We start from the raw sequence: 27,223 nt of genomic DNA, 5'->3' as shown, positions 1-27,223 counted from the left end.
TCCGCCGCTTCACACAAGTGGAAAACAAATTGTGCTGCATCAGTGCCGCAACAATTTAGCCGCCGCTCCTTTCGCAGCCGCGGCGTCTGCTGACAGGCTCGTCCGCTAAAGTCCTTTAACTCGGACAAGCGAGCCAAATAGGATGGCGGTCCGCGACATGGCTGCACTTGTCTCCTACCAGTCCCGTTTTGCTTCCCGTCCACGAGGGGAACCTCTAGCCGTGCGCACGCTTAAGCGAGACGTATGACTTTTGAAATGCGCTTACCAGGATCTTAATGGAAAGATTGGGGAGAGAGTATTAGCCTTAATGTGAAGGGAACGTTGCACACGCGCTCGCTCGGCTGTAGGTCTTCACGTGAGTCATCGTAATTCGGGATGCCACACGTCATCTCCACTCATGAGTGACTAAGTTCTTCGGAGGATACGAATCTTGATGACCCCATGCAAGGTTATCAATGAGGGCTGCCGCTTGAGGAGAAGAGAGATTTGTTGCACAATGTTTTTTTTTGTTTTTTTTGTAGACTTATTTGACAGTTAATGTTTCAATTTTAACATTCTTAAATCAGCAGTTTTCTGATTTTTTATTTATTTATTTATTTATTTTTTATATTTTTTTTCACTTTTGAGGCATATTTTCTGTGTGATGACAGGTAATGCCTGTGAGGTCAGCAACCTGTGCGCTAATTGTTCCTAGCAGACGGCAGCTAATGCTCGATTGGCTCTATGTAAATAGATGCAGTCATGTGGTCTGTGCAGGAATAAACACACACATGCGCGCACACATTTACATTTTTTGTAATTTTCCTAATCCAGTTGTCAAACTAACAACTTTGCTTTCTGTTAGCTTAATGCTAACACACAATGTAAAACACCCTATATAGGCTAATAAATATAAGCGTCACATACTTGAATATTAAGTGCATCGACGCATGTAAACAATATATTCCTTGTCCTCTGCCAAAAACAAGTAATCATGCGCTTCACTAAGTCACGTAGTTTTGAAAATCTTCTTCGTTTTTGTCTTAATGACTGTTATATTGCACCCTGGTGGCCAAGTCATGGACGCCGACAGTGGTGACCATCGTCTTTCATAGGTTTTGTCCATTCTCCACTATGTTGAAACTAAAGGACAAAAAGGTTGCTGTCAGCTTGAGATTTATGACCACCGCTTCCGCTTCTGACTCTGCTGCAGTGTCGATCGGCCCACTTGTGTGGCTCGCCACCTTGCCTATCGATTACGACTCGCGCTCAATATCTTCCTGTGCTGTCACGGCGCGACCACGCTGTGGCTTCTTCACTGTCAAGTTTCCAAAGTTTGTCGACAGCCCCCGTAAGTCTGCGTCACCATGTTTCGCAGTATGTGGTAACTCGAAGGCCAATAATGATTTGAAATTGGCGAGGACAACTCAAAACTCTGGTCCTTTCTTTTCCGCAGTTGTAGTATCCACACTTTTGTTTGTGTGCTGTGTTTTGCTACTATGTGCCTAGTTGTTGGCAAACTAAGAGTGGGAATTTATTTTCTGGAGGTGGATATTTTGCCAGGTCAGAGTGACACTACAGGTGTGTATCCGTCCTCATTTGTCATTCCTTCTGTCTCTGATTGGTTAATTTTCATCAGGCGTAGTGATCCTAGATGGGTCAAGACATGGAGAACAAAACAAAACCACAAGACAATCTGTTTTAAATTCAAATAAAAACTCACATCTTCGTGCAAATCCGGTCTAGTGCAAACTCTCCCTTTTAGCTACAAACTGATAAAATGAAAAATGTTATAGATATTGACTTGGAAACACATACATAGAGGCTGGAATCTAATTGGACCAAAAACAAAACAAAACACACACACACGAGAGTGTCTATGAAAATCACACAAAGTTTGGAGTTAGTAATACGACATAATGGGGCAAATTTTAGAATTGGAATGCAGATCAATGCTTCTTATAGTATATAGGCCAGCAGAGAAGGCCTCGCTGGCCACTGAGCAGTACATCGATAGCCTTCTTGTCTCGCCAATGATAAAGGCTTCACATTACGCCAGCTCTTTAATTCAGCGTCAGGCTAATCATACACGACAGCGACACAGAACTTCAGTGCACTGAATCGATAAAAATGCAACCTTTAATTACCTTGGCTATGCACACAGACAGTGGTGACATCTGAGAGCCTCACGTTTGGAAAGATAATTCCCACGGAGACTATGGATGTGCTTACGAAATATGACCTAGAAGGAAAAATTGGAAAAAGTGCCGTAAATGTAGTAGTTCTACATGTTGACACAGATCGACTCATAATAGACTGAATTGTTACATTGTCTTGATTTACCAATTGAACTGGTGTTTCCCATGGATTTATTGATAAGACTGCTGACAAACACAGCTCTTTTGTGTTCATATTCAGCCACAGTATCTGTGATCCTAAATTGTAAGAGATAGAATCAGTTGCCTGATCTTTGTTTCTCTGTTGACAAATTAAGTTTCAGCAGCAATCCCTTGGCAGTGTCGTCCAAATTTGGAACCAGCCTGATTCAAAGTTAACTTTAATTGGAAAAAATGCATGCAAAATATTCAATTAGCCGACCAGCGTGCCTTGGATTCACATTAGAATGTGATGAAAACCCTCATTATGTGTTACAAGGGTAAACATAAAATTCAACCCATCCGGTTACCACTTCTGGCTGTACAAAAACACAAGGAAAAGTCTCGTCGGCAATTAAACTGAAACATAACGCACGACACAGGAGTCATCTTTCACAATTAATCAAACGTCTTCTCATTCTGCAATTGACTTATCAATCCATCGACTAATTGTCTCGGCATTCATTAAAACGACACAGCTAATTAGCGACAGGCCTCGTTAGCCTGCGTCATTAAGATAGAAATGAGCCATTCTTTGGTCATCAGTGTTTTTATTTATTTTTTTTAAACCAAAGTATTCTTTAGATTTGTGGTGTTTTGCTACTTGTCACACTTGGACTCCATCGTGGTGAAAACCTGGCCTGGAAGAAAGGGTTGCTTCCGACTGGACCGTTCTGCTTCCATGCTTTAATTTCTTCTGCAATATTCGCTTGAACCTCGCGCCGCCATGCACTTACCTTCTTTTGCTCAGGGCTTGCTATTACTTTTCCTCGTGCTCCTCTAAACAACTCCAGCTGGAGAATATTAGCGTCTGCGTCTGCAGTCGCTAACAAGTCTGGACAGCCGGCCTGGCCATGTGGATAATGTTGCTCTTAGGCATTCCGTGGAGCACACACTATCGCTTGATATTTGACTTTTTTTCCTTCTTTTTTTTTTTTTTTTTTTTTACTCTTTTTAACTTCACCAAATATCCTGTAGTGCAGACAAGGATTCTACTGATATTAGCATGTGTGTATGCTATGCTATACAAATAAAGCTTACGTACTTACTTACCTCAACAAATTATGTACATTTTTTTTATCTGATGATAGCATAGAAGCATGTAAATCTTATTGCTACTTACATTTTGCCAAAATTAATCAAATATTTCCCATAGCAAAAGGATTACAGTGCAACACTGTTATGCTAACTAGTTAGAATTAGCTAAAAAATTTAACACATATTTATTAGCTTGGAACCTGTTTAATGGCTCTTTTTATGTCATTGATTTTGTTAGGGGTTTTAACCTAAAGTAAACATTTTTATGCATACACTCTACTGTGCTTGTAACAATTCAATATTTAGCAAGTAGCTGTTGACAACATTAAGCTGCAGAACATTTAGAATTTATTTTGTATGGACTGCCCCTTGCTCTTTGATTCTTTAGCAAAACACCCGGGAAACTAGTTTTTTTGTGAAAAAATGGCAGAACCCAAATATGGTTGGGATTACTCAGGATTCGAGTTTATACGTAAGAATAAGGTTAGTAGGTACAATTAGGTCATGTGACTAAACCTGTACTAGGTTTGTCATTCAGTGTGACAAAGCCAGAGCCCAAATCAGATGGTTTAGGGTTGTGTTCGGGTTATCAAATAGGCTTGTGCTAGCTACCCCAGGTTTGTTGTTGTTAGCAGCTAAACTGAGTAAAACCACACATGGCATTGTCAGCTTTGTACTTTGTAAAAAAACAAACAAACAAAAAGTGAATTTTTCTACTACAATAAAAACTAGGGATGCGTATGGTGCTACTGTTGACTCCCTGACTCCACAGCAAACTTTTGCACGACTTTAGCGACATGTTTCCTGAAAATGTGGCCAAATTCTCAATGCAATCTACTTTTCTGCTCAAGCGTTCACAAGTTATGACTGACATATTTTCCAATTCAGTTTGCCTTCTTAACTGGAGAGCCCTACGGTCATCCTGGGTTTCCTCCACTTGCTGAGCACAGTTTTTTTTTCTTTTTTTTTTCCTTCCTCCAGTGCAAAAGAGGGGCGATGGTGGCGTGGGGGCGTAAATACCCCTGGCCTGCCCTTAAGCCCGGCGGCTGCCAGCCTGCATTGATGGCATTTTGTTATGAACTTTACTTGAGTGCGTCCAAGTGGCCTTTTGCTGGCTTGGCTGTGGTCGAAGCTGTGATTCTACCCCTGATTTGGCACTTAGCGCCGCCTGTCAAATAGAGCGACGCTAGTCTTGATGCTCGGCCTCGTCCCTGCTGGTTAAACCCCTTCATACACACACAAACACGCACTCTGTTGGCTGCCCTCAAATATGCCATCATGCCAAGACCCCTGCAGGGAAGACACTCATGTGTCCCATGACGGCATGACTCAGCCTTTAATGCCTTGCCACATGGCTGACATGCACACAGCCCCTCCCCCGCCGCAGCCTGTTGGTATTTATGTGTTTGTGTGATATATGCATATGAGTGTGTTTACGTCCAGCACAAGACCAGCCGGGGGGCTGTTTGTGCCTTTCTGTCCGATCCAAGCACAGTGTGGCTGTGATGTGAAGGAGGTTGGAAGGGGCCGCGGGGACGAGGGGCTAAAGGTTCCAGGCAGACAATTCCTGAGTCGGAGAGACATATGGGGCTAACAGTGTTTGTGACAAAGGAGTTTTATTTACGTTTGTTCCCAGACAAAGTGTTGCAGTAAATTGTCGCTTTTAGTGTCAATGTTGGCTTTGCCTTGCTCACGGTGTGTGTGGGGTGGGGGGGTTGATTGGCTGGGCGAGTGAGTTCTGCGACCGTCTGCACCTTTTTGAATAGCACCGACTGATATGCAGGTTTGTGCAGACAAATATAATAGACGTTAGTTACTCTGTTACCAAAGATGTGTCCTTGGTTTGTCATTCAGAGGCAACATCAAGTTTAGGTGACCTCAGAGTTTGGGTTACCGTAATTTCCCGACGATAAGCCGCGACTTTTGTCACACGCTTTCGGTTTGTAGTTCAAACCATCTCACAATATTTCTTGCTAAGAATAGTTAGCACAGGTTAGCATAGAATGTGTATTCTTGGTGAGCAACAGGAGGCCTGCAAGTTGAGCAAAATGAAGAGGAGGAAAATAAATTACACGGCAAAGAAGAAGCGTCTGAATATGGAAAGCAGCCAACAGCGCTCACGTCCATTCCGCCGTGTGACTCAGTGTTGTGTGGGGGCGGGGTTTGCAGAATTTGGAAGTGAGGCCATTTGCTTCAGACCCAACTGGAACCAGAGCCGCGTCCGGAGCCAAACGGTCCTCTTTCTGGTGTCATTCATAACAAGGCCAGCGTTGGAAAGGGAAGGGATAACCTTGCAGCTTTGCTCATGGCCACTTTGATTTCGCCTGTGAAGCAGCTAATTTGTTTGATAAGCCGCAAGCCCTCGCTATCTCGCAGACACCAGTGGATGTGAATGATGAGCACGGCGACGCGAGAGGTCTCGGCTAGCCGCGCCACCGGGCCCCCATTAAGCCTTGATTGGCTTCTATTGGCCTGATTTCTCTTGCTGTCCGCCGCCTGGCGATGCTCTCGCTTTCACATTAAATTGCGGGTTGCGTTGATTGCTGATAAAACGATGAGTGGGGACAACGGCGAGCACATTAAACCCTCGCTTGGCGACACCGTTAGCATCCAGAGGACTGCCCCTTTGTGTTAGCCGGTCTCTCAACTGGCTTAGACATGCTGTAATGCGATGCTCTTACATGGCGCAGCAAAATGATTTTCTGTGGTCTCACTCATAAATTGACATTGTGGAGACACTTCCAGCCCCCGTATCATGCTGTGTCCCCAGCGCTCTGCACGCTCATCAGCAGCTGGTCCCAATGCTCATTTTTAGAAACTGTTGCTGCAGTGGCATGAATTTTTAATGGCTAAAGCCATTGTAGCAAGCTGTGTTGAGTGTGTGTGTGTCTGTGCGTTTACAGTAGGTGCCTTTGAGAGTGTTCAGGTAGAGCAATTGCCAGTATGCAGAGAACCGTTTGCGTTGTGTCAGCATATTGTGCGCGAGTGTCTGTTTCCATTTGCGTTTGGACGTGGCGTTTTGTTTGCTCGCGGTGATTGGACGCTGATGCGACGCGACAGCTTTTTGCCTCTGACACAACTCCCCGAAATCATTTTTGAACAAGACCTGTGGGGCTGCCATTCCCAGAGGTCTCTGTGTTAATGCGTCGGTGGCGTTTCTTCAAAATGAATTTGATGCCTGTTCACCGACGCTGAAGAATGTTAAACTACGACGACTCGTGTGCGTATTCACATTAAATTCTGTTAGATGAAAATAAATGTCTGCTAAATTTAATACACCACAGAACACTACAACCCCAATATGAATAAGTAAAATGAAGCTTCAAAATCATGAAGAATCAAGCTGTGTCCACTGACTGCGTTGAAACCACGCCCAGCTCAACTGTCAGTTATCAATCAAATTTGATGACGTGGTCATCTAGCGTCTCTCGTAACTACATTTGAGCTGTGAAAATCTGTCCGCATTATATGTCAATTACCGCTCAACTTCTACAAATTTTATGGCATTTCATTATTGATGTTCCACAGCCCAACTTTAAATTCCCCTCATCCTTTGTTCTTTTAACAATAAGCTATTGTCCATTCCCAGTTCCCAACATTGTCCATCATGACCGGAGTCAGTGCGGGATGTTAAGTTCCCGCAAGAAGCGTTCATCATTGAAACTCTTATCTGACGACACATTATCTGTGTGATGGAACTCGGCAAAAGAATTGGAAGTCAAACATAGCGGAAAATTGCAAATAAATTGAATGCATCAGTGAGCGCCTCACATTTGCATCTCTATCTCATTTTATTTGCCGATAACTCAGCAAAACGCGCGCATCTCAGCTTGTGAGCTAAAAGTCGACGAAGGACTTTAATCGTCCTTTTCACTCTCGAATGCGTGGATGTGTTTTAGTTGTGAGGTACCACAAGTGTATTGACTGATGAAGTTAGCTGAGGAGCATGAGCACATCGTGTTGTCATCCACATGTCGCTTATGTTTAATGCTAGCGGCACAACCAATGGGACGAAGGTCATGTAAAATAAGACTAGAGATTGAACAGGCAGAGCGATGAGATAATAGAAAATACAGCGGTAGCTCAATTAAGTTATATAGTCAATCAATACTCTCCATTGAAATTAATTGAGTGGCACTAATCTGGTCCAGTGGACTGTATCATTGACACGTGGAAATTGTTTACATTTTGCTAGACTTTATTCATGTCATCACCAACATTGTATGGGTTCTCAGGTGTCAAGTCTCAGATTTGGATTGATGAATTTGCACAGTGGAAATTACACATCTTGTGTTGCTAATTTTTTATGCTACTGTCTTATGAACCGGGAAGAAGGTGTTAAGGTGTATAAAAAAAATAGCTGTCTGTCCTGTCTCTGTCCGTCTGTCTGTCTGGCTATCTAGCTGGCTATTCTAGCTATCTATTCTATGTGGCTAGGTGGCTAAGTTACTAGCTAGCTAGCTGGTGGCTAAGTAAATAGCTAGCTAGCCACCTAGCTAGCTAACTATATCAAAATTAAATGGGTTCTTCCATTCCCACTTGGCACATTTGGGACCCCACCATGAAGTTAGAGAAAGTGGTCATGATGTTTTTGCGTAATCCTTCTGACAAACAAACCAAACACCCCAAAGTAATATTTAGGGCAGATATTTGGCTTGAAGATGTCTGCACATTGGATGTTTGATGTGAGCAGCCCACTAACTGTGATGAAGTTGTAAATTATGGCTTACAAAATAAGAACAAAAATGGATCAGGCAAATTGAAAATGCTAACAATGGTTTCAATATAAAACGGAGCGGATTAGCATAAAACATTTTAAGGTCAGAGTATATCCCAGACGCTCTCCGCATGGTCCGTAAAGACACAAGCAGGGGGTCAATCCTTTTGACTTATGTAACCGCCTTTGTAGCACCACCACTACTGAGCCGTCCCGCATTAGTCTGCGTGTTGCGTTTCAGCGATTATGTCTCTCTTCCGCATCCTCTCTCTTTTCTAGTCTTAACCAAACTGTTCTAATCCTCACCGCACGCACGCTTCAAGCACAGATGGATGGGTGTCGCTGTCACTTTGATGTTACCCAAGCCCTGACTGACTTCTGCATCAATGCCCAAATGGCTATGCGCCATCATTTCTGACCATAAAAACACAACATTTCACAGGCCATAAGTCAGGCTAATGCAACTAATCAAAGAACACCGTCTTCGGCTTATGATGGAGCTCTGATCCTAAACCGGCGAGGTTAAACGTGAATATGATTATTTAACCTACGTTATATAGATATATCATCATCAAGATAAGGTAAAGCAGAATACAATGAAATCTGAAGTCCCATTGAGTTTTGCCTGATTTTTCACGAGTTCATTTATTTATTTGATCGACAATTGATTAGAGTGTGGTTTTGGCACGCTAAGCAGACACCCACAACACTTAAGAACAGAATAGCTTGGTGATTTTTTTTTCTCCCCTTTCTTTTAATCATTCAAATCTGGTGTCAAATTTAGAAGACGTATTGCCACTTAACAGGGACTTTACGAATAAGACACAGCTGATAAATGATCTTATATGTCTTCCATTGCAACTGAATTGCCTCCACAACACTTCCGGCAGTGTTTTGTGACAAAGGCGATGCAGAACCTGTCCTTAATCCACGCGTCTACTGTCAGTCAAGTGTTACAGCTGATTGGCACCTTACAGGTACATGTCCTTGAAAGAGGATCACGAGCACTTTTACTGGTCGGCTCACTGACAATCTTTCTGTTGGCGGCCAAGCGTGGCTAAGCTGCAAAGATTTGTTTGATAGCAGCGCCAGAGGCTATGCACGCACACACACACACTGATGCTGATGAAATATGATGAGGAATAGATGTGTTGTGGCTTTATTTGTTTACAGGAACGTCGGCCCCCTAAATCCTTGTTAACATATTTTTTGGGGGGGTTTTACCCCTTCTACAGGCTCTGAACACATTCAAATGTATTACAACACACTTAAAACTATTCAGACATGCATTTAAAGTATTATTTTGCACGTATTCTCACTGGCATAGTTGTCCAAATAAGCTTCAAGCTTTTTGTCACTTTTAACCGAATTGACTTTGTGGATTTGTGGTTCTCGGTTTTTCATTGTCAAAGCGGCCGTGCAATTTTGAACACAGCGCCGCGTCTGTCAATAGATTCCCGTCATACCCCGTGGAGCGATGCATGCTCTCACAGTGCGACTACGTTAAAGGTTAATTTGGCACGATGATCCGTTCTCCATAAAATATTTCCCCGCCTGGCATTTTTGAGAGGGTAATACATAAAGCCATCTAAATGCACGTGTTGGCTCCCTGTCCCCGCTTTAATTATTCATCGACACAAGGAAATCCAGTTGCAAACTTATTCCTGACTTCACTCTCTTTCTCTCTCCCTCTCGTTTGCAGTCAAGTTATGCTCCCATTCTTTTTTTTTTTTTCTTTCTTGTGTTTATTCAGATATAGACCTGTTTTTCTTGGGCAGTAGCAAGGCTTTTTGCCATCTGTTGATTGGTTAGAACGTTTCCATGGATTCTTAAATTTTTTTTTTTAAATATATTGCAATTGCGATTTTTTTTTTTTTTTAAGGGCCTTTTGTCATGTATTTGAAATGATAAATCATTGCATTGTTTTGGGGAAATGATTATTATAAGAACTTCACCCATGAGCTTGTTTTGTTGTCCTGTATTTTTCTGCTCATGAGACTTTCATGACAGTTTTATACGAGTACAAATGTATGTATACACATTTTTTAAATATACAAGATAATGAATGTTGTCATTGTCAGTGCTTGATGTTAGGTGTCGTTTTTGTGCTTTATGCTTTCCTAAATCACAGCCTTTGCAGTTTTATTATTTTTTTTTGAAAAGTTATGATTTCATTGAATAATTCAGCCCTAATTTCTACAACATTTGAGCCAGATGCTGAAATGTGACGAATTTGAGTTTTTGCTATTACGTGTGGACAGAGAATGGCAGTGAAATTCGACTTGCCATAAAACACTACTCGCTCTTAAAAACTCAGCTCCACAAGGTCAGAGCTTGACCGAGCATCTTGTGTGTTATGAAAATCTTGCCCTGAGAAGATTCATCTCTGCTCACGGCTTTAATTTATGCTTTCCTGCTCTTCCGTCCTCTCGTCTCGCTGTTGTTTCACCTCTCCTGTCACATTTTTATACGTCATCATTTTGCTGCGGCCACGAGCTGTTTTGCTGACTCAACATCTTCCCTCGTCGTTTTCCTCCATGCTCCCCAACTTCAGCCAGTGAAATTCCAAAACGTCTTTCCACGGTTTTACTTTCTTCTTTTTGATTCCTTAATCAACCGCCATCCTCGTGTCATCGCTTTCCATACCTCATTAGTACAGCATTTGCTTTGAATTGGCTGTCGTTCTACTACTTCTGTAGGAAGCAACAATCTACATCACCTCTACGGCATGGTAAGGGGAATTATGTTATTTGAAATTGAATTAACATTGCCCCCCCCATCACCATTGCTGGCTCCCGCCCATCAAAGTATTTCATTATAAAGCTGTAGGTCGAGTACAACTGAATGTTTTCCTGTTGATCTTTACAGGTCAGTGAGAGCGATTTTAAATATAGTCTTGTGTAACATTTGATTACTATTCATGAGAAAGAACAGCCGCTGATTCACATTATCGTTAAGGGCAAATGTGAGTCGACTGTGGGAAACTCATTTATACGCAATGTTTCATAATATATTAACGCCCCAAGCATCGCTGAATTGCCCTCTCACCTTTTTTCCTTGGCAAATCCTTGAAATGCTCAACAAAATTTGAAGCTATGCTCAGCCCACATTAAATGGTGCACACACACACAAAAAAAAAACTTTTATGAACTTTTTGAACGATTATTCAACAACTAATCTATTATTGAATTAATTGGTAAATATTTTTGATAATCGACTAATCTTTTCGAGACATTTTTAGTTTATAATTTTCCAAATCCCTCTCAACACTAAATATTCTGACTTTTGTAGTCCTCCATGAAAGCAGACTAAGAACACATTAACAAATATCAGCTTTTAGTTTGCGAAATAATAATTGGTGCTTTTTGATGGTACGGAGCAAACTAGTGACTGAATTATAATCACTTTGATTGTGCATTTTATGCACTGTCAATATGAAATAATGTCCTTGTTTTGAATAAAGGTATATAAATAGTAAAAATAATAAAAATATGAATTGAATTGAATATGAATATGCTTGCTTCTGATCAGGCCTTATCAGGGAAAATTCCTCATAAGAGTTTGACAAATTCTGAGCCTGTGAACCCTGTCCTTGAAATTAAAATGGCTGACTTGCTGTTCAGTTTCAAGCATATTTTCCTTTAGCCTTTTTGCGTCCTGTCACAATAGCCACACATTTTTTTGTTGGTCATAACTGGGCATGAAGTATAGATAGTTCCCATGAAGTCAGCTAGTGGGCGTGTCCAGCTCCCTTCCACCATATTGTCTGGATTGTTTCAAAGCAAAGCCTAAACAATAGGATAAACGACGTGTACTAAAATCGATAAATTGCCGGCAATGAGCACAAAAACGTCCACGTTATACCGGGAAAGCCTGCAGGCAAAAACCCCCCAAAACGTAGCGGTATGATGCAAAAATTGGACTGATCGCCGAGATCCCTATACATTGAGGAAGGAAGATCACGCCAGCCACAGGTTACGTATATGGACACCGTAAACTACCTTACAAATGCGAAGAGTGCGTATACCTGAACAATTAAAGGCATAGAAATCAATCAAGCAGCTGGAAATCCAAAACGTTTAGTGGACGCACGGCGCGGTGACGTCACATGTGAACTATCTAAAGGGAGGAGTTAGTAGTAACTTGACTTTTCATTTCAAAGCGCCTTTTCACACTGCACTTAGCAGTGTTATCAACACCATTCGTTGTATATGCGTCGCTGGGTCACGAGGACAGAACGGCATGTCTTGTTCATGGTACAACGTGCAAAATGGACCGTTTTGCCGTCTCGTCGCCGTGCCTTGAGTTGAACATTGTTCCACTGATATTAGCAATGCAAAAAAAAAATCGACCTAACAGTTTGTAATGAGAAAAACTTACAAGTTTATATGTGTTAAGATATGTGTTTTACAGCAGCCCCACATTAAATCAAAAACGAGAATGTGTGTGCCAGTGTTTTCCCAAAATGAGTACAGAAGCCGATGAAATGCTTGGCGGCTGCATACCGCTTAAATTGTTTGTCTGCATGATGAATCAAACGTGTCTAGGGAAATTATTTATACGAGGCCCGCGCCGTACAAATAAATCAGAATTTTGTATGTGGCTGCCTTTCGCCTCATTTGCATGCGCCTCGCCGCCGTCGCATGACAACAACCCCCGCGTCGTCATCTGCACGTGCGATGGGGGTATTCATGAGGGCGGCGCAGACGTCGCTGCTCCTTTCCTGCGCCATTTATTGATGGCTTTGCAAAACAATCTAGCGGCACGCATGGGGTCGGGGGTGGGGGTCCTGCGTGGCCCTTTAAGAACGTGTCAGTCTGTACGACTCGCAGTCAGATTGTCCCCGCAGAGCATTGTTAGCTTGCCAGCTAGTAGTCATTGTTCCCGCTGTTGCTAAGCAACTGCAAGCTTGGTTTAAGCTCAACTTGCAGCATTTTCAACTTTCATTGACATCAGCGTGAAATACTGTATCCTCGCTAACCAATATATCCATTCATGTCTGAGCGCACCAGGTGACAAATGTACTTGCACTCTAAATTTTCAACAAGGGCAGAAAAAACTCTGTAAACAAAATAGTTTATCTCTTTAATTAGATTACTTACTGTAAAGAATAAAAAAAATCACTTTGATGAAGAGGTAGCTAGCATTAGCTTGACTTTTATGCTATGAAAATACATTTGCTAATATTGTGAACTAACGAAAAAAAAAAAATAGAAAATTAGCCAATACAGTATTAACAACTGGCAAAATTTGCTGACTTTTTCATATTAGACTGGTGATTTCCGGTAGTTCAGGCTGGCAGAAGGCAAACTAGTTTCCATTTAGCTTCCTGACAGTGACAAAAATCCAACATTTATACTCTTTGTGTGATGAGAAACAACATATTGCCTCCTTTGTACTCTGCATATATCCACTATGCTCAAATTACAAGTTCTTTGGTAAAATGGCGGAAGCTAATATGTATGTTGGTTTTGTTAAACTTTGTACTATTTCATTCATGACTTGGGCTCGAGATGGTGGTGACAGGGGAAAGCACCACACTGACTTGATTTTTCCATTAATACTAATTAGTGTACCCCAAAAGTCAAGAAAAAGACCAAGCATGAAATGAGGTCTCATCTGATATTTGTTTGCTGGTGGACCCAAATTTTTTTTGGCAACTTCGGAGGCATATTTTCCCTGGAAATATTAATTGAGTGCCAAATAAAACCTTATTGAATGTATATCGTAAGGTTGATTGTTTTTCTTCTTCTCTAATACAATCAAGTTAGGCTTCAAATGTTGGTGAAAGGTTATCCTTAGAGCCTATCGACTGATCGCAGTGTGACGACTGCCCAAACTTCCTGTCAATAAAACCAGACACTTGGGAAATCATCCACCTGGCCATATTTTTACAATATTCCTGCTGTTGTCGGCGACCTTAGTGAATCGATCAAGATTCCAGATTGCATTAAACGTAAACACATTGCCTCCGTTGATGTCATTTTCCCAGTGAGGCTGGAACAGCGAAAAAGCTGACTTGTAAGGACGGAGCAAAACACCTTCCTGCTTTGAGTGTGCTCTGCAGTGCTGTGTTGGATCTCGAGCCTGCCTGGAGGAGTGGATGAGACTCCCTCAGCAGCCTTCAAATTGGATGTAAACATCTGCAGGCCATCAATATGTGTGGTGGGGGTGGCGGTGGGCTGAGGTCAAGGTGGTGGTTGATGTCTGTCTTGTGCTCTTAGGACGCTCATTACGGCATTAAAAGCCCCTCTTAGTCTTGATTTTCGTCTGTTTTTTTCCATTTATTTTGCCTCGCTATGGGCTTTGAGTCCAGTCCAGAGCAGTCTGTGCCCCCAGGCTCAGCATCCCCCTACCCACCCCCACGCTGGCAGGCTGATGCATGAGTGGCTCGCTTTGACGTCACTTCAGTGCCAACGTCACAGCAGCTTCCAGGCTTGCTCTTTCTCCCACTGTCTCTCCCTTATTGCTTGGATTCTCTTTAGTCATCCCCTCTCTTCAACACATTTCCTTTTGCTACCTCTCGCTACCTTCCTTTTCATATTTCCCTAGAGATGGGAATTGTAAAGAATTCCGATTGCATAATTGATGCTTTTTTTGGGCCCGGGCGTTAAAACTAGCCAATATTAGCGCTTTAAAAGTCAACAACAATGTGGTGTTTTTTTGGTGGTTTTTGCTTTTTGATGATTTTTGCCAATTGTGTTTGTTGTTATACATTCACACATTACAACATAAGACAAAAGTAATTCCATTCAAATACCTCCACCCCAGCAAAAAAAAAAAACTGTTTGTTGCAAAGTTAAACAAATACTAAAGTAATATCATAAGTTCTGCCTGTAATTAGTATTTTTATTTTTGTAAGCATTAAGAGAGTTTTCTGAAGATTGTCTGAAGGAAAAGAAAGAGAATGGCCTTTAAGGGCCAACGTGAAGCCCATTGGAACATACTAACACTAACCCTAACTGACTAACCCATATTTCACTGTGTGATTTAAAAAGTTCTGATCATGAGAGCACAAACAAGAATCATATGAATACTTTTTGAAGGCAAATGATTGGACTATTCTTCAATGGTAAAGCCAGTGTCCTGACATCAAGCCAATGTTGCATGTTGTCAATTTCTGAAGGCAAAAAGACCCATGTAAAAGCTGCATATGCAGACTTTCCGAAGGCAAAAAAAGGGAAAAAAAGTCTTAATTGGATTGAGCTAAACCCAATAGAGCATCCTTTTCAACCAGTAAAGAAAAAAAGTGAAGGTAATGAGAGCACAAACGACCATCAAAAGAAGACTTTTTGAAGGCAAATGAATGGACCATCCTTCAATGGTCAAGTCAGTGGCCTAATCTTAAACCAATGTTGCGTGATTTCATGTACTGAAGGCATAAAGACTCACATAAAAGTTGCATATGAAGACTTTTAGAAGGCAAAATAAATGAAATAGTCTTAAAAAGTTTGTGTTAAAACCCATAGGGCATGCTTGTTAGACATGAACAGAAAGTGAAGGTAACAAGACCACAAACAAGCATCAGATGAAGACTTTTTAAAGGCAAATGGGGCTATCCTTCAGTGGTCAAGTCAGTAGCCAGATCTCAAGCCATTGCTGCATGATTTCTTTTACTGAAAGCAAAAAGACCCACATAAAATCTGCATAGGAAGGCCTTCAGAAGGCAAATAAATGAAATGAGTTAAACCCAATAGAGCATGCTTTTCAACCAGTAAAGGAACAGTGAAGGTCACAAGACCACAAGTATCAAATGATGACCTTTTTGAAGGTAAACAAATGAAATATCCTTCAATGGTTTTGACAAAAAGGCAGCAAATCTTCCTTCCGCAACAGCTTGTGAGTATTTCATGGCACGTGATTAGATGTGAAGATGACCCACTTTTTTTTGTTTTTTTTGTTTTCTCCGTCTACCCGCCTCCTTGGCTGCCCGCGGTCCAGCCTGTCCACTGTTAAGCGGCGTGACGAGGCTTCCCGGAGCGACAGGATAGAGAGAGATGAGAAAACGCTCCTGTCAGCAAGTGTGACACATGCAGCCGGCCTTGTCCCGTGCGGATGCAACGAAGAGGCACTTGCTAACACTTTAAGAATTGCTTCGCGTGTAATCTTGCTCAGGTTTTATTTTTAGCCAGCAGCTGACATGCATTCTTTATCTGCCGTTGTTTCACTTTGATATCCATCGGGGCACGACGGGGGCTGCTTTCTATTTTTAATCCCCTTTTTGCTATTTTTATTCGGAGCCAAACTCTTGAGCGTGAAACGTTATCATCTTCACCTGCGAACAGAATGTGCGTAAAACAAAGGATGAATCATTCGGAATGATGTAATTGTAGGTTAAATTGTGATTGAATTCCCAACATGGTTTAGTTGTAGTATAAGATCAGGTTGGAGTTGTGCTCGCTTATCTAACAGGAAAAAAGTAGTTACTTCTTCCATACTTTGAAAAATGATGCGGTATTTGGTTGTCTTATTTGGAGCTGGCAGTGTGTGTGATCTGAAATTGGTTGTCTTATTTGAAAAGGTCTCGACTTAATCCAGTCGGGGAGCCAACCAATTGTCTTCACTATTCTGTCCCTGGTATCAGTGATTAACCAAAAGCGTTTGGCATTTGCCGAATGATTTACAGTGCTAATTACATCTTCGAGGTTAGTCGTTTGTCAGCAAAAAAAAAGTCTTTCTTAATCTCAGAGATGAATTGCTTGAGACAAAAAAAGTGGTTGGGTTGATAAAAAATGTTACTGCTACTGTTTTGTACTTTATTAGCGTAGTAGTGTACTACAATGGATGTTGAGACTTGAGAAAAAGCAGTAAAACCAAACGTAACATTTTGAGCTACTCCTTGTTAAGATTCAACTGGAACTCTAGTTGTGAAAAACACCCTTTCCACGACTTAACACAAGAAAGAGAGTCTTTTTGCTGCTATTTTGGTTAGCAACAATAGCGCCCAGTTACTACTAATGTCTAATCACAGAATTGAACAGTAGTCTTTCATGCTCACCGCCCCCCTCCAGAGTTGGTCAGAATGCACCTCCAAGCATGCACCAAGAATCATTATGGATGGACATGACTACTTAATAAGTGTCATGAGTGTCTGTCTGTAGCCTGAAAGCAAAAGTCTGGCTCGACGCGAGACGAAAACCTGATCAGACTTTTGGGTGCTCTTTTGGCCCTTTTTAAAATGTTAATTAAAGCGGCAACTCTTGTCCGCTTTTCCCTGAATGTTGTCCAATGACAAGCATGTACTGCATCTGCAAATGATGTGACTTCCTTTTCCCGTGCATTGATTTGGAGTCATTTTTATATAAACCTGCAGTTTTATAGTTAGTAAAATTCCATCCATCCATCCATCCATTTTCTGAACCACTTGCTCCACACAAGGGGGTGCTGGGGCCTATCCCAGCTGGCTATGGGCAGTAGGCGGAGTACACCCTGAACTGGTTGCAGTAAAATTCTAAAATGATCTTATTTATTATTTAAAAACAGAGCAAGATAGATGCACAATTTCTTGACAAAGAGCCTTTCAAGTTCTTATTTTTTGTAATAAATTCATCTTCTGTGTTATTTAACACAAGTTGATGTAGAAATTTTTTTTATTTCCAAGTGTCTTGAACAATGTTGTCAGAGGTTTGGATTTTTCATTATAGTTAATTATAGTACTATAATAGTTGTTTTTTTTTTTTTATTATTTTTATTATTTTTATTGTATTTATTTTTGTAGTTTATTTATATATTGACATCTTTAAATAGCCGCCCAAGTCATTATTTTTTTTTTTTTTAGATTTTTCAGGAAACACAAAAACATTGAACCATTTGCATCATGAGGAGATGATTTAGGCAAAAAATAATTTTTGCAAAAACAAAAAAAAAAAAAAATGACTCAGGCAATTATTTTAAGAGTGTGACTGACAATATGGAATATTAAAAAAAAAAAGCCAATAAGTTATGTGAAATAAGTTAAACTAAACTACAATTTTCAAACGTTTGACATTCCTTTTTCTGTATACAGATATAAAGCTAAAACAAAACAAAAAAATATATAGCAGAGCAGTACCAAAAAAAAAAAAAAAGAATCCCAAACGCTAATGTATGGTATCAATTCACAAAGACAAAAACAAAGGACATTTTTTCACTGTAATTATGGTTAGTTTTTTTTAGTTTTATAAACATAAGATGTAGTTTCAATTAGTTTTCTTTTTGTAACAATTTTGATGTTGTTTTTTCAAGAAGTCATACTCTGCAGCAGTTAAGTGCAACTTCCAACTCAAAACACCTTTAAAAAAAAAAAATTGAAATAAATATTCTCGTGTAGTAAATCCACAGCAATAAAATAAATATATCCAGTACTTTTTTTTTTTTTTTTTTTTTTTATCTGATAGCATGCAAGTATGCATGCATCCTACATCTAATTTATGTTTGATTAGTGGCTACAGTTTTGGTGACTAGCTCAGGATGTACCCTGCCATGTGCCCCAACATCCAATGGATGTCTTGTATTCCATCGTGCAGGTGTACATTTTACGTCCGTTGAGAGCGAAGAGCAGCAGTGTTGGCCATGCTTTAAATATTAATAAGCGGCTGCAGTGGTGGTCTATATAGTTAATGTAGCGCATTACAATCCATATGCGAGCCAATATTTTTGTGTGTAGTTAAAGCACACGCGCATGCCTCTCCACTTACGCATACACATTATGATGAGCAACGCTGTCATCCAGCGGGTGTACCCCAGCTATGACAAATGGCCTCCCTTTACCGAGTCCAGGGAGTGAATGAATGAATATAATCAGCCGGCTCACCCATGCACCTACAAAGAGCTTCTAATTATCCTCCGTGCGCTCTTCTTTTCTTTTTCTTTTTTTTGCCGCTATGACTTTTCCCTCAGCTGAAATGTTCACTTCCACTCGGTTGATTGTGTTTATTTCATTACCTTAAAGCTCCCCCCCGTGAGCCCTGTCTTTAGTCCAACAAGCATGTTCATTATAGCATTTTAGGAAAGTGTGTGCGCTGGTAGCAAATGTTTTTTGTTTTTTTTCTTTCTTTCTTTTTATACGTCACGCCAATTTTCAAATGACAGATTTTCAGATCAGGAGTAACACGCTGCCGATGACCTTCAAATGCTGAGACTCTTGTCCTAAGGCTGCCATTTTTTTGCACGGATGCGCCGCTGCAGTGCATACTTAAGCTGCCTAAACACGCACGCGCACGCACACACAGGAAAAGACACATTTTCCTAATGTGTTGCCACAATTTCCTTGACCGTAAATCCTCCAGGTTCGGTCGTCCCGGTGTGGAGTGTTATTGTCAACACGAGAGTGGGGCGGCCGTCATCCAGCTGCAGTTTCTCATCAACGAGGTAGGAAACGTACAGCTTTATTACACCAGTGAGTACTCAGGGTTGTAAAGGTACAAGTATTTGTATTCTGTTTCAGAAACGAGCTCTGTAAACAAATGCAGTGCTGCTCAGCCTCTGGTTTTCTCTGGCTAGCGACATGCTTTAACGGGATTGGTGAAAATTTACAGTATCGAGATGCCTTGAGACACAAGTGACCATATTGAAGACCTACTCGCTCACTGCTAGCATACAGTGGAAAACAGCATTGACATGCTAACAGTTAGCATTGGTGGATGGTGTTATACCCATTTAAGGAAAACACATTTAATCACAAATGGGGGAACAACACAAGTAGACAGAAGTAATAATAATAATAGTAATAATGCTTATGATGTAATAAAACCCAATAATGTAATAATTTTACCAATTATGTAATGGAAAAAAAAATCCCGACTTATTTTGTAATAACATTGTAATAACATTATCGAGGATGTTTTACATTTTCAGGTGTCTTTTTTTTTTTTTTTTTTTTTTTTTTTTTCCCCCCCCCACCAAACTGCTAATGTGAAACTTGACAGATAAAGTAACATCCAAAGTTATACGTTTTGTGTTTCGCGAATCTAAGACTGTTATATGCATTCACAGCAAAAGTTGGAGTGTCAACATTTTGGTGTTAAATGTTTCAGAGTTGATTTCAACCCCCAAAGTGTATTTTGAACACATTTAAATAGAGGTCAGTATTGGAGTGATTTGACAGAATGGATTAATTTATTGTTAAACCAACTCTGCAGAGAGTTGATCCAGGTAAACTCCGCCCACTTGATTAGAACAGCTCTGCCGCAAAGACTTCTGGCATATGATGTAATATATGCTGCATGCCTCCTAGTGGCCCAGGTGGGCACAGAAAGAACACTGAAATGGATTTGCATGATGCACAAACTGTTTAATTATTATTCAACAGAGTGCTAGTTTTCCTTTGTTTAAAAAAAAAACAAAAAAACTTTTTTTAGTGGGAGGCAAGAAAGGTTTTTATTTATTTTTTTATTTTTTTTTTATTTTTTTTTTTGTGTGTATGTTTGCGCGCGTGCGTGCGTGCGTGTGCGTGCGTGCAAATACGTATAAATTTATACTCATTCATTCACCTAAAACCTTATAACTATCCCATTACCCTTCGCCTTAACCAGGTACTTCAGAATCTTGCCAGAGTCGTGAGGTTTAAATGGTCAGGAGACCAGAGAAAAGGTCAGAAAAAAAAAGAAATAAAGAGAAAAGAAAGGTAAATCAAAGTGAAATCCAGCACCGACCAAACACTTCCTGCCTTCCCCATGATTACAAAATCAAAGTCTTACGCCAACCCCGGAAGCCTCTAAATTCCAGCAAATTTAGCGAGATCTCAAGAGACCAGAGGAAAAAAAGAAAGGTTTTTAATTGGGAAAGTTTAATGGCAACAAACAAAGTTCCACTGGTCTTGATTACAACATATGCAAATATCTTACATTGATTCACTACGTAAATATTCTCTATAGGGTTTAAGTATGGAATCTGCCATTAGCTTAATTCTGTAATCTAGTATACCTGTTGACAAAAGGAACATTTCCATGAGTGGCAAAAGTAGTTAATTTTATTTATGACAGTTTGAGAGCTATAAAAACTCGAAGCAGTATTTCATCAACACATCCTAAGTGTTATTAGACAGATTTATCACCAGGAAATAAATCTGTATTTCTGCAGCCGTCACTGTGTGCTGTACATTTGAAAATGTTTAAGCAGACTTGTCCAGAATGTAATAATTCAAGCCCAGACTTAATTTAATCACACTTTCCATTTCAGTGCTCCAGGCGACACAGAACTTTTCTTCGCGACAAACTTTAGCTTATCACTAAAGCATTTTAAGTCTTCACATTACCTGAATGCAAAACATATTGCAGTCCATAGGGAGACATCAGAGCTAACGTTAGCGTCAACAAATTTTTCCTAAGGCTGTTTTATCCGCAATATATTTTGATTGATTTTATTTACCTCTAATCTCATTCTCATTAGTTGCTATTCTTTAATAACACCGAGTAGAGACTTTTTTTTTTTTTTTTTTCCCTGTGCACTGTGTATATATATTGTATGTGGCAGAAAATCCTGCTCTCAAGCTTATGGTAAAAGTCGTCCCCAATACTGAGTGTCATTTAAAAAGACTCGGGGGCTGCATCGTGAATGTTCATCCCTGGTAATCGCATTTCCTCTCTTTGAAAACGTATTACAAGTGGTACGAAAGGTGCTTTTTATGTCGCGTTGGTAGTGTAATAGCCACAATTTCAGCTAGTCTCTACTATCTGTCACATAATGATAAAAAATGAAGACCTGCCAGAAAGTGTCAATCAAAAGTAAGCGTTGCATTCAGGCACTACGCTTTTATTGGACTTCATAGTTTTATTCACGTGATACAGCGAATGCTGTTTTCATGTCGTTTTCAAGGATGCTGACCTGCACATTGGGAAATTAACCATAATTGTTATTTATTAATGGTATTCCCTTTTTCCATGTGCGCTAATTAGGCATGACAAAGATTTTAGTGCAGCCCTTGTGACCGTCATTAGTGTTTTAGTACTTCTTTCCCTGCATACACACTGTGTGTGTGTGTGTGTGTGTGTGTGTCTGACTGTGACTCAGCAGCCCAACCGAATCCCTCCGGGAGATGGAAAAGATTTGAGTGCCTCCTACACACATACTTTTATATACATCATGGCTAACCGGGAGGGCGCCAGCTGACTCATGCCTGGGCAGAAGACGTTTTCAGAGTTTTTGTGTGTGCGTGCGTGCATGTAATCACAAAACTAAATCGGTTTATTTTGGGGGGGACAGGGGGCGCTGGTGAGTGCCCTGGCTGACGACACAGTGCACCTGTGGAACCTGAGGCAGAAGAGACCGGCTATCCTGCACTCGCTCAAGTTTAGTAGAGAGAGGTGAGTAATGTACAATAGTTATTAATGTTACCTTAATTATTTGGACTACAGTGTAATTGAGGGTTTTAAGGTAATCTACGGCCCGAGTGGCTCATCGCTAAGCAGTAGCAGGTGCAGAATCGATGACGTTAATGCCCATGGCTTATCTTTAAGGTTACTGAGTTCATCTGTTACGGCTAAGGTGGTTTGTAGCATGCAGACCAGGCGTCTTATTTTCCCATCACACCTCATTTGTCAAGGCTTCCTTATACTTCTGCGTCAGGCTCACGCGGAGACGTTACGGCGGAGCTCCGCTCGTGCGTTTGCCTTCAAACTTATGCACAATACACATCGGTGTCTGGTGTAGTTTCACTCCAAGTCGGGGTGTCGCTACAGCTGGGACGCCACAGAGTGGAGATTCCTCTGCATTCACTGTGTTCATAACTTCCTGTTCTTGCCCTCTGCGCTGATACGCTAGCTAACAGCCAATCACAGTGATCAAATACCCGAACGCCCGACACTGATTCAACATGTTAATTTGCTGGAAACCAAGCTTGAGCCCGCATAAAGTTGAACTGCATAGAATGTGCCGCAGACTATCTTGCCGATCTGTCAGCTTTATGAGATCGTCAACACATTAAAGTTCTTAACGATCTAATATCGTCTTTTCGCCCACCCCTACGATGACCTACGATGAACATTTATAAAAATACAAAACCACGCATATCTGTACTCTTCCAGATGGGCAATACAAGTACAGACCTCAAGCAAGTCCGACAAAATGTCTCCTACAATCACTGACGTCGTGGTCACCCATCGGAACCAATCAGATCACGCGGTCGTATCCGTTCCTCTGAAAAGTCGCGGGACGGGTTAAGTGTCAGAAGCGGTGATCTGACGCAGCGCTGACATGACGGACAGGTGGCCGGCAGCAACTTTTACGGGGCTGCTCGCGTCCTTACGGAGGCGCTTGACTGCCCCTGACATTTAGTAAGCTTCGCCACCACCCCGAGACGCGTTCGTGTGGCCGCTTGGCGAGAGATGTCTTGCTTCGAGGGAGTCGCTTGAGACGTCCCGTTTGGAAGACGACAGTGAGGCGGCAGTTACAATTCAAGAACATGGGAGAACGCCTCACAGCAGCTAAATATTATAAACCGAAAACAGCTTTACAGATGCCAGTTTATTCCTGCTGTTTATTCTAAAGATTTAAAAAAAAAAGGCATCTATTTTGAGTAAGGCTTTCAAAATGTTAAGTGAGGTTATCTCTGTAGTAGTAGTTGATTCCAACTCCATCTCCATTTTTTTTTTTTTTTCTTTTCACTGAGGTCTCTCTTTTGGGCGAGGCATTTAAATATGTAGATGGACAATCCATCAGCTACTTTATTCCTTTTTTTTTTTTTTTTTTTTTTTTTTTTTATTGAATAAGGCATCTATTTGTTGTCAGGTTTTTTTCTGCAGCCAGAGATTGATTGGGGCATGGCAATTATTAAAGGAAATACGGCAGTGATGATCACCTCGTTCCCCATCTTGTTTTAAAGCAAGGACTGTTCTTAAAGTAAGGCATTAAAATACTGAAATGGACCATTGCTCCAGTGATTATTTGGGTTCTGGTAACTATTTGAGGAGTACATCAGTAGTTGTCACCGCTCCTTCCCTATCTTTTTTTTTTTTTTTTTGGACAATGTTTCCAAAAATGCAGAAGAAGAACATAGCAATTATTTAAGGAAATATGGTACATTAGGATGTCACTGCCATCCCTATCTTTTCATAAAACAAAGAGGTTGTTTATTGGGGGTAAGGTGCTTAAATACTTAAGTAGGCAGTGGTTCCGGGGATTAATTGGGACCTGGTAACTATTTGAGCAGTTTACATTTAGCAATTGTTTAGGGGTTTTAGTAGCATGGAATGTGAACGCAGCCACTCTTGTGAGTTAGTCCCCCTAAGCACGCTTGACCACACCGACATCGCATATACTCGCATACTCATTTACCGCAGACAGAAGCTTCCTTTTGTCCGCCTAGCGATCCAAATTTGATTCGGACGGGCGAGCGCATCGTTGCAGAAAGCCCTCCGGCGCGGGCATCCATTCATTTGGGATGACCGAAAGGAGGCGAGAAGGGAAGGGAGGCGGAGCTGAGACAGACTGGGCCTCCGCCAGACAGCGGTGAGTCAGTCTGTGGGCTGCGCTGTCGGGGATGCGAGCGAGAGGAAGGAAGAAATCCTGCCGAGTCACTGTGGCGTAGGATGCTCCAGTCACCTCGTGGCCTCGCAGGAAGCCACTGCAGATGCGGACGTCGGCGTGGACGCGGGCTGATATGATGGGAGATAATAAGGGAAAGAAGTTCGGGTCAGCGCACACGAATAAGTCCGGCACGTTCTCATTTGGGAAGACATTTTTGCATGTCACAAAATCTCTCTCACAGTGGCAGATGGTATTGCTGTCTTCCTTTCAGTATTCAAAAACTTGCACGATAGGTTGTGAATGAGATTATTAATGTGTATTTGCCTGTAAATTGGCTATAAAAAGTTTACACACCCCCTGTTTTTCTCATAAATAATTTAAAAACTTTTTACACCATTAATGTGACCTATAATCTGCACAACTCAATTGAAAAAGTGGAACATTTTAGAGAGGGGGAATAACTATAAACCACTGAGATGTTTGCAAAAGTGTGCACACCCTCTTGTACCTGGGGTGGGTGTGTTCAGAATTAACGAATCACATTCAAACTCACACACCGGCCACGATTGTAAAGTGCTTCTGATTAACCCCAAATGATAAGATGTTCTAGTAGTACGCATTAATTATTGGAAGAAATGTTGAAATAAGGTATTTTTTGAGAGAAAATCATTGAAACAGATGTGTGTAGACTTTTTATATCCAGTGTATGTATCCGGTGATTGACTGACAACTAGTCTCAGGTCTACAATTTAAATGCAACAATTTTTTATTTTTTTTTTAAACAAAAAACAGCTGCTACTACTAATACTGCACTTATATACTAAAGTATGTTTCTTCAAGAAGTTGTGCCCTAAATAATCACTGTATATTTTAATGCCTTATCCCAAATTTAATAGAAGGGTATAGAGGTGACAACTACTGATAATATTTACTGAAACAATTTCCCGGGCCCAATTGTTGTTGGATGGATATATATATATATATATATATATATATATATATATATATATATATATATATATATATATATATATATATATATATATATATATAGTCAATTTAATTATTGAAACACCTCATCCAAAACACTGCTTCAAATTAGAAAAGAACTTAAAAAAACAAACAAAAAAAAACTGGAGAGAAAAGGAATCATCAAAGCTAAGGAATCATCCCTTCAAGCAACTTTGAATGTTTACTGTTTAAACAAGATGAATCCGAGCTCTGCTTAGTTAGATGTTTGATTTATTTGTACAGTATGTCATTTCCACTCTTGCTCTCGTTCTTGGGAGGTTTAGCATGGGGAGGACACAATCTGCCATCTCATTAGATTCTTCTGAACTGAAACCCTGCGAGGAGATTTGGGCTCAGCGGCATCTCGGATTAAGGCACTCCTCTGGGCTAGAGATTTGCTTCCATGAGCTACTAATATACTGCCACTTTACACTTAATGTTGCCGATACTGGTATCATGCCTCAAAAGAAACAGGAAGTCTACCATAGCACTACCATTTTTTTGTGGGCCCGGTCTAGTCATGATAGCCATGCCTAGCAAATGTCATGTTGCTAAGTGGAAACTGCCTGACGTTGTAGGGCTGAGTTTCAAGTTTTTATGTCGAGGGACCGCCAATAGGAAGAAAGTAAATCATTGCAAGAGGGACCTTTGCATCTGGCCTAATTATAAAACATTATTGTCTAGTTGGCCTTTCAGTTGGTCCGTTCTAACTCACGGCAATTAAGGTCAAGCTTCCAAACTGCTGACACACTCACTAACTTGGCATGCGTTTCAGTGGACCTCAGTGGATCATCCATCAAACAAACTTGTGCCGTTAGAAACGATGACAATTAACGCGCAATGAGCCGGCACCACTCTCTCTCTCTATCGTTGTCACGTGACTGATCACACAGTTGTGTTTGTGGCAGGCGCCTGCCAGGTCCAAGCGAGCACATTTTGGCCGTGAGCCTGCAAGCTGCCAACGGGCCGTTTGTGTGGTTGACTGTGCGTCTGTGTGTGTCGTGACCACTCCAAACATTGGATGGATTGACAGCACGCGCGTGAAAACGGGAGACTCGAACAATCATAGATGCTCTCATCCCCATAAATGTAATAAATAAGAACGAACCGCTGGAGTTCCCCTTTTGAAGGAAGGATTTGTGATATTTTTCCGATTCATGTACAGTAGGTATCAATTATTTAACACTTAAGATCACCCAAGGCAAGGTAATTAACTGCCTTTCAACTAGGAGAACTCCAGAGGACATCACATATATATATATATTATTTTAATCTACAATGAGTGCACAGCATTTTGATAGAAGCAACACAGAGGATATTAGTAGCTTTGATTAATTTAATGACACATTTCATGTAGTTGAGCTCACGCAAATCAGCCTCGTCTATAAAAAGCCTAGCTAGCGACCGTTACATCTTTTGTTGGAGTGGACAATCACAAACAGACGACTTAGGCTGTTGTGCTGCTTTGAAGATGTTGAATTTGAACTTATGCTAGCATCTGGTTAGTTTAGCTGCTAATTGTATAGTTTTGTTTTGTTTTGTGTTTTTTAACCACCCCAAAGTAAGCTAGTTCTGTAGCTCGTGTGGTCTGATAGCTTATATGAAGGATTTGACACAATGTGTGTGTGTTTTTTGTCCCTTCTTATTCACTTATTTACAT

At 40.9% G+C, this 27,223-nt stretch overlaps 1 protein-coding gene across 5 annotated transcripts in view; it reads left to right on the top strand.

The window, feature by feature from the left end:
* Positions 1-27,223, top strand: part of stxbp5a (syntaxin binding protein 5a (tomosyn)) — a 73,709-nt gene that overhangs the window by 7,364 nt on the left and 39,122 nt on the right. For all 5 annotated transcript variants that reach the window (XR_013281176.1, XM_077510501.1, XM_077510500.1 and 2 more), the window contains exons 4-5: positions 19,377-19,458; positions 22,291-22,391. Coding sequence is in view for 4 of the 5 variants with exons in the window: in XM_077510501.1 (XP_077366627.1) it covers positions 19,377-19,458; positions 22,291-22,391 (183 nt within the window). In the remaining variant the exon portion in view is untranslated. The remainder of the gene's footprint in view (positions 1-19,376; positions 19,459-22,290; positions 22,392-27,223) is intronic.

This window comes from Festucalex cinctus, chromosome 21, assembly GCF_051991245.1.
Source record: "Festucalex cinctus isolate MCC-2025b chromosome 21, RoL_Fcin_1.0, whole genome shotgun sequence".
Lineage (NCBI taxonomy): Eukaryota > Metazoa > Chordata > Actinopteri > Syngnathiformes > Syngnathidae > Festucalex > Festucalex cinctus.
This window is presented reverse-complemented; position numbering and strand designations above follow the sequence as displayed.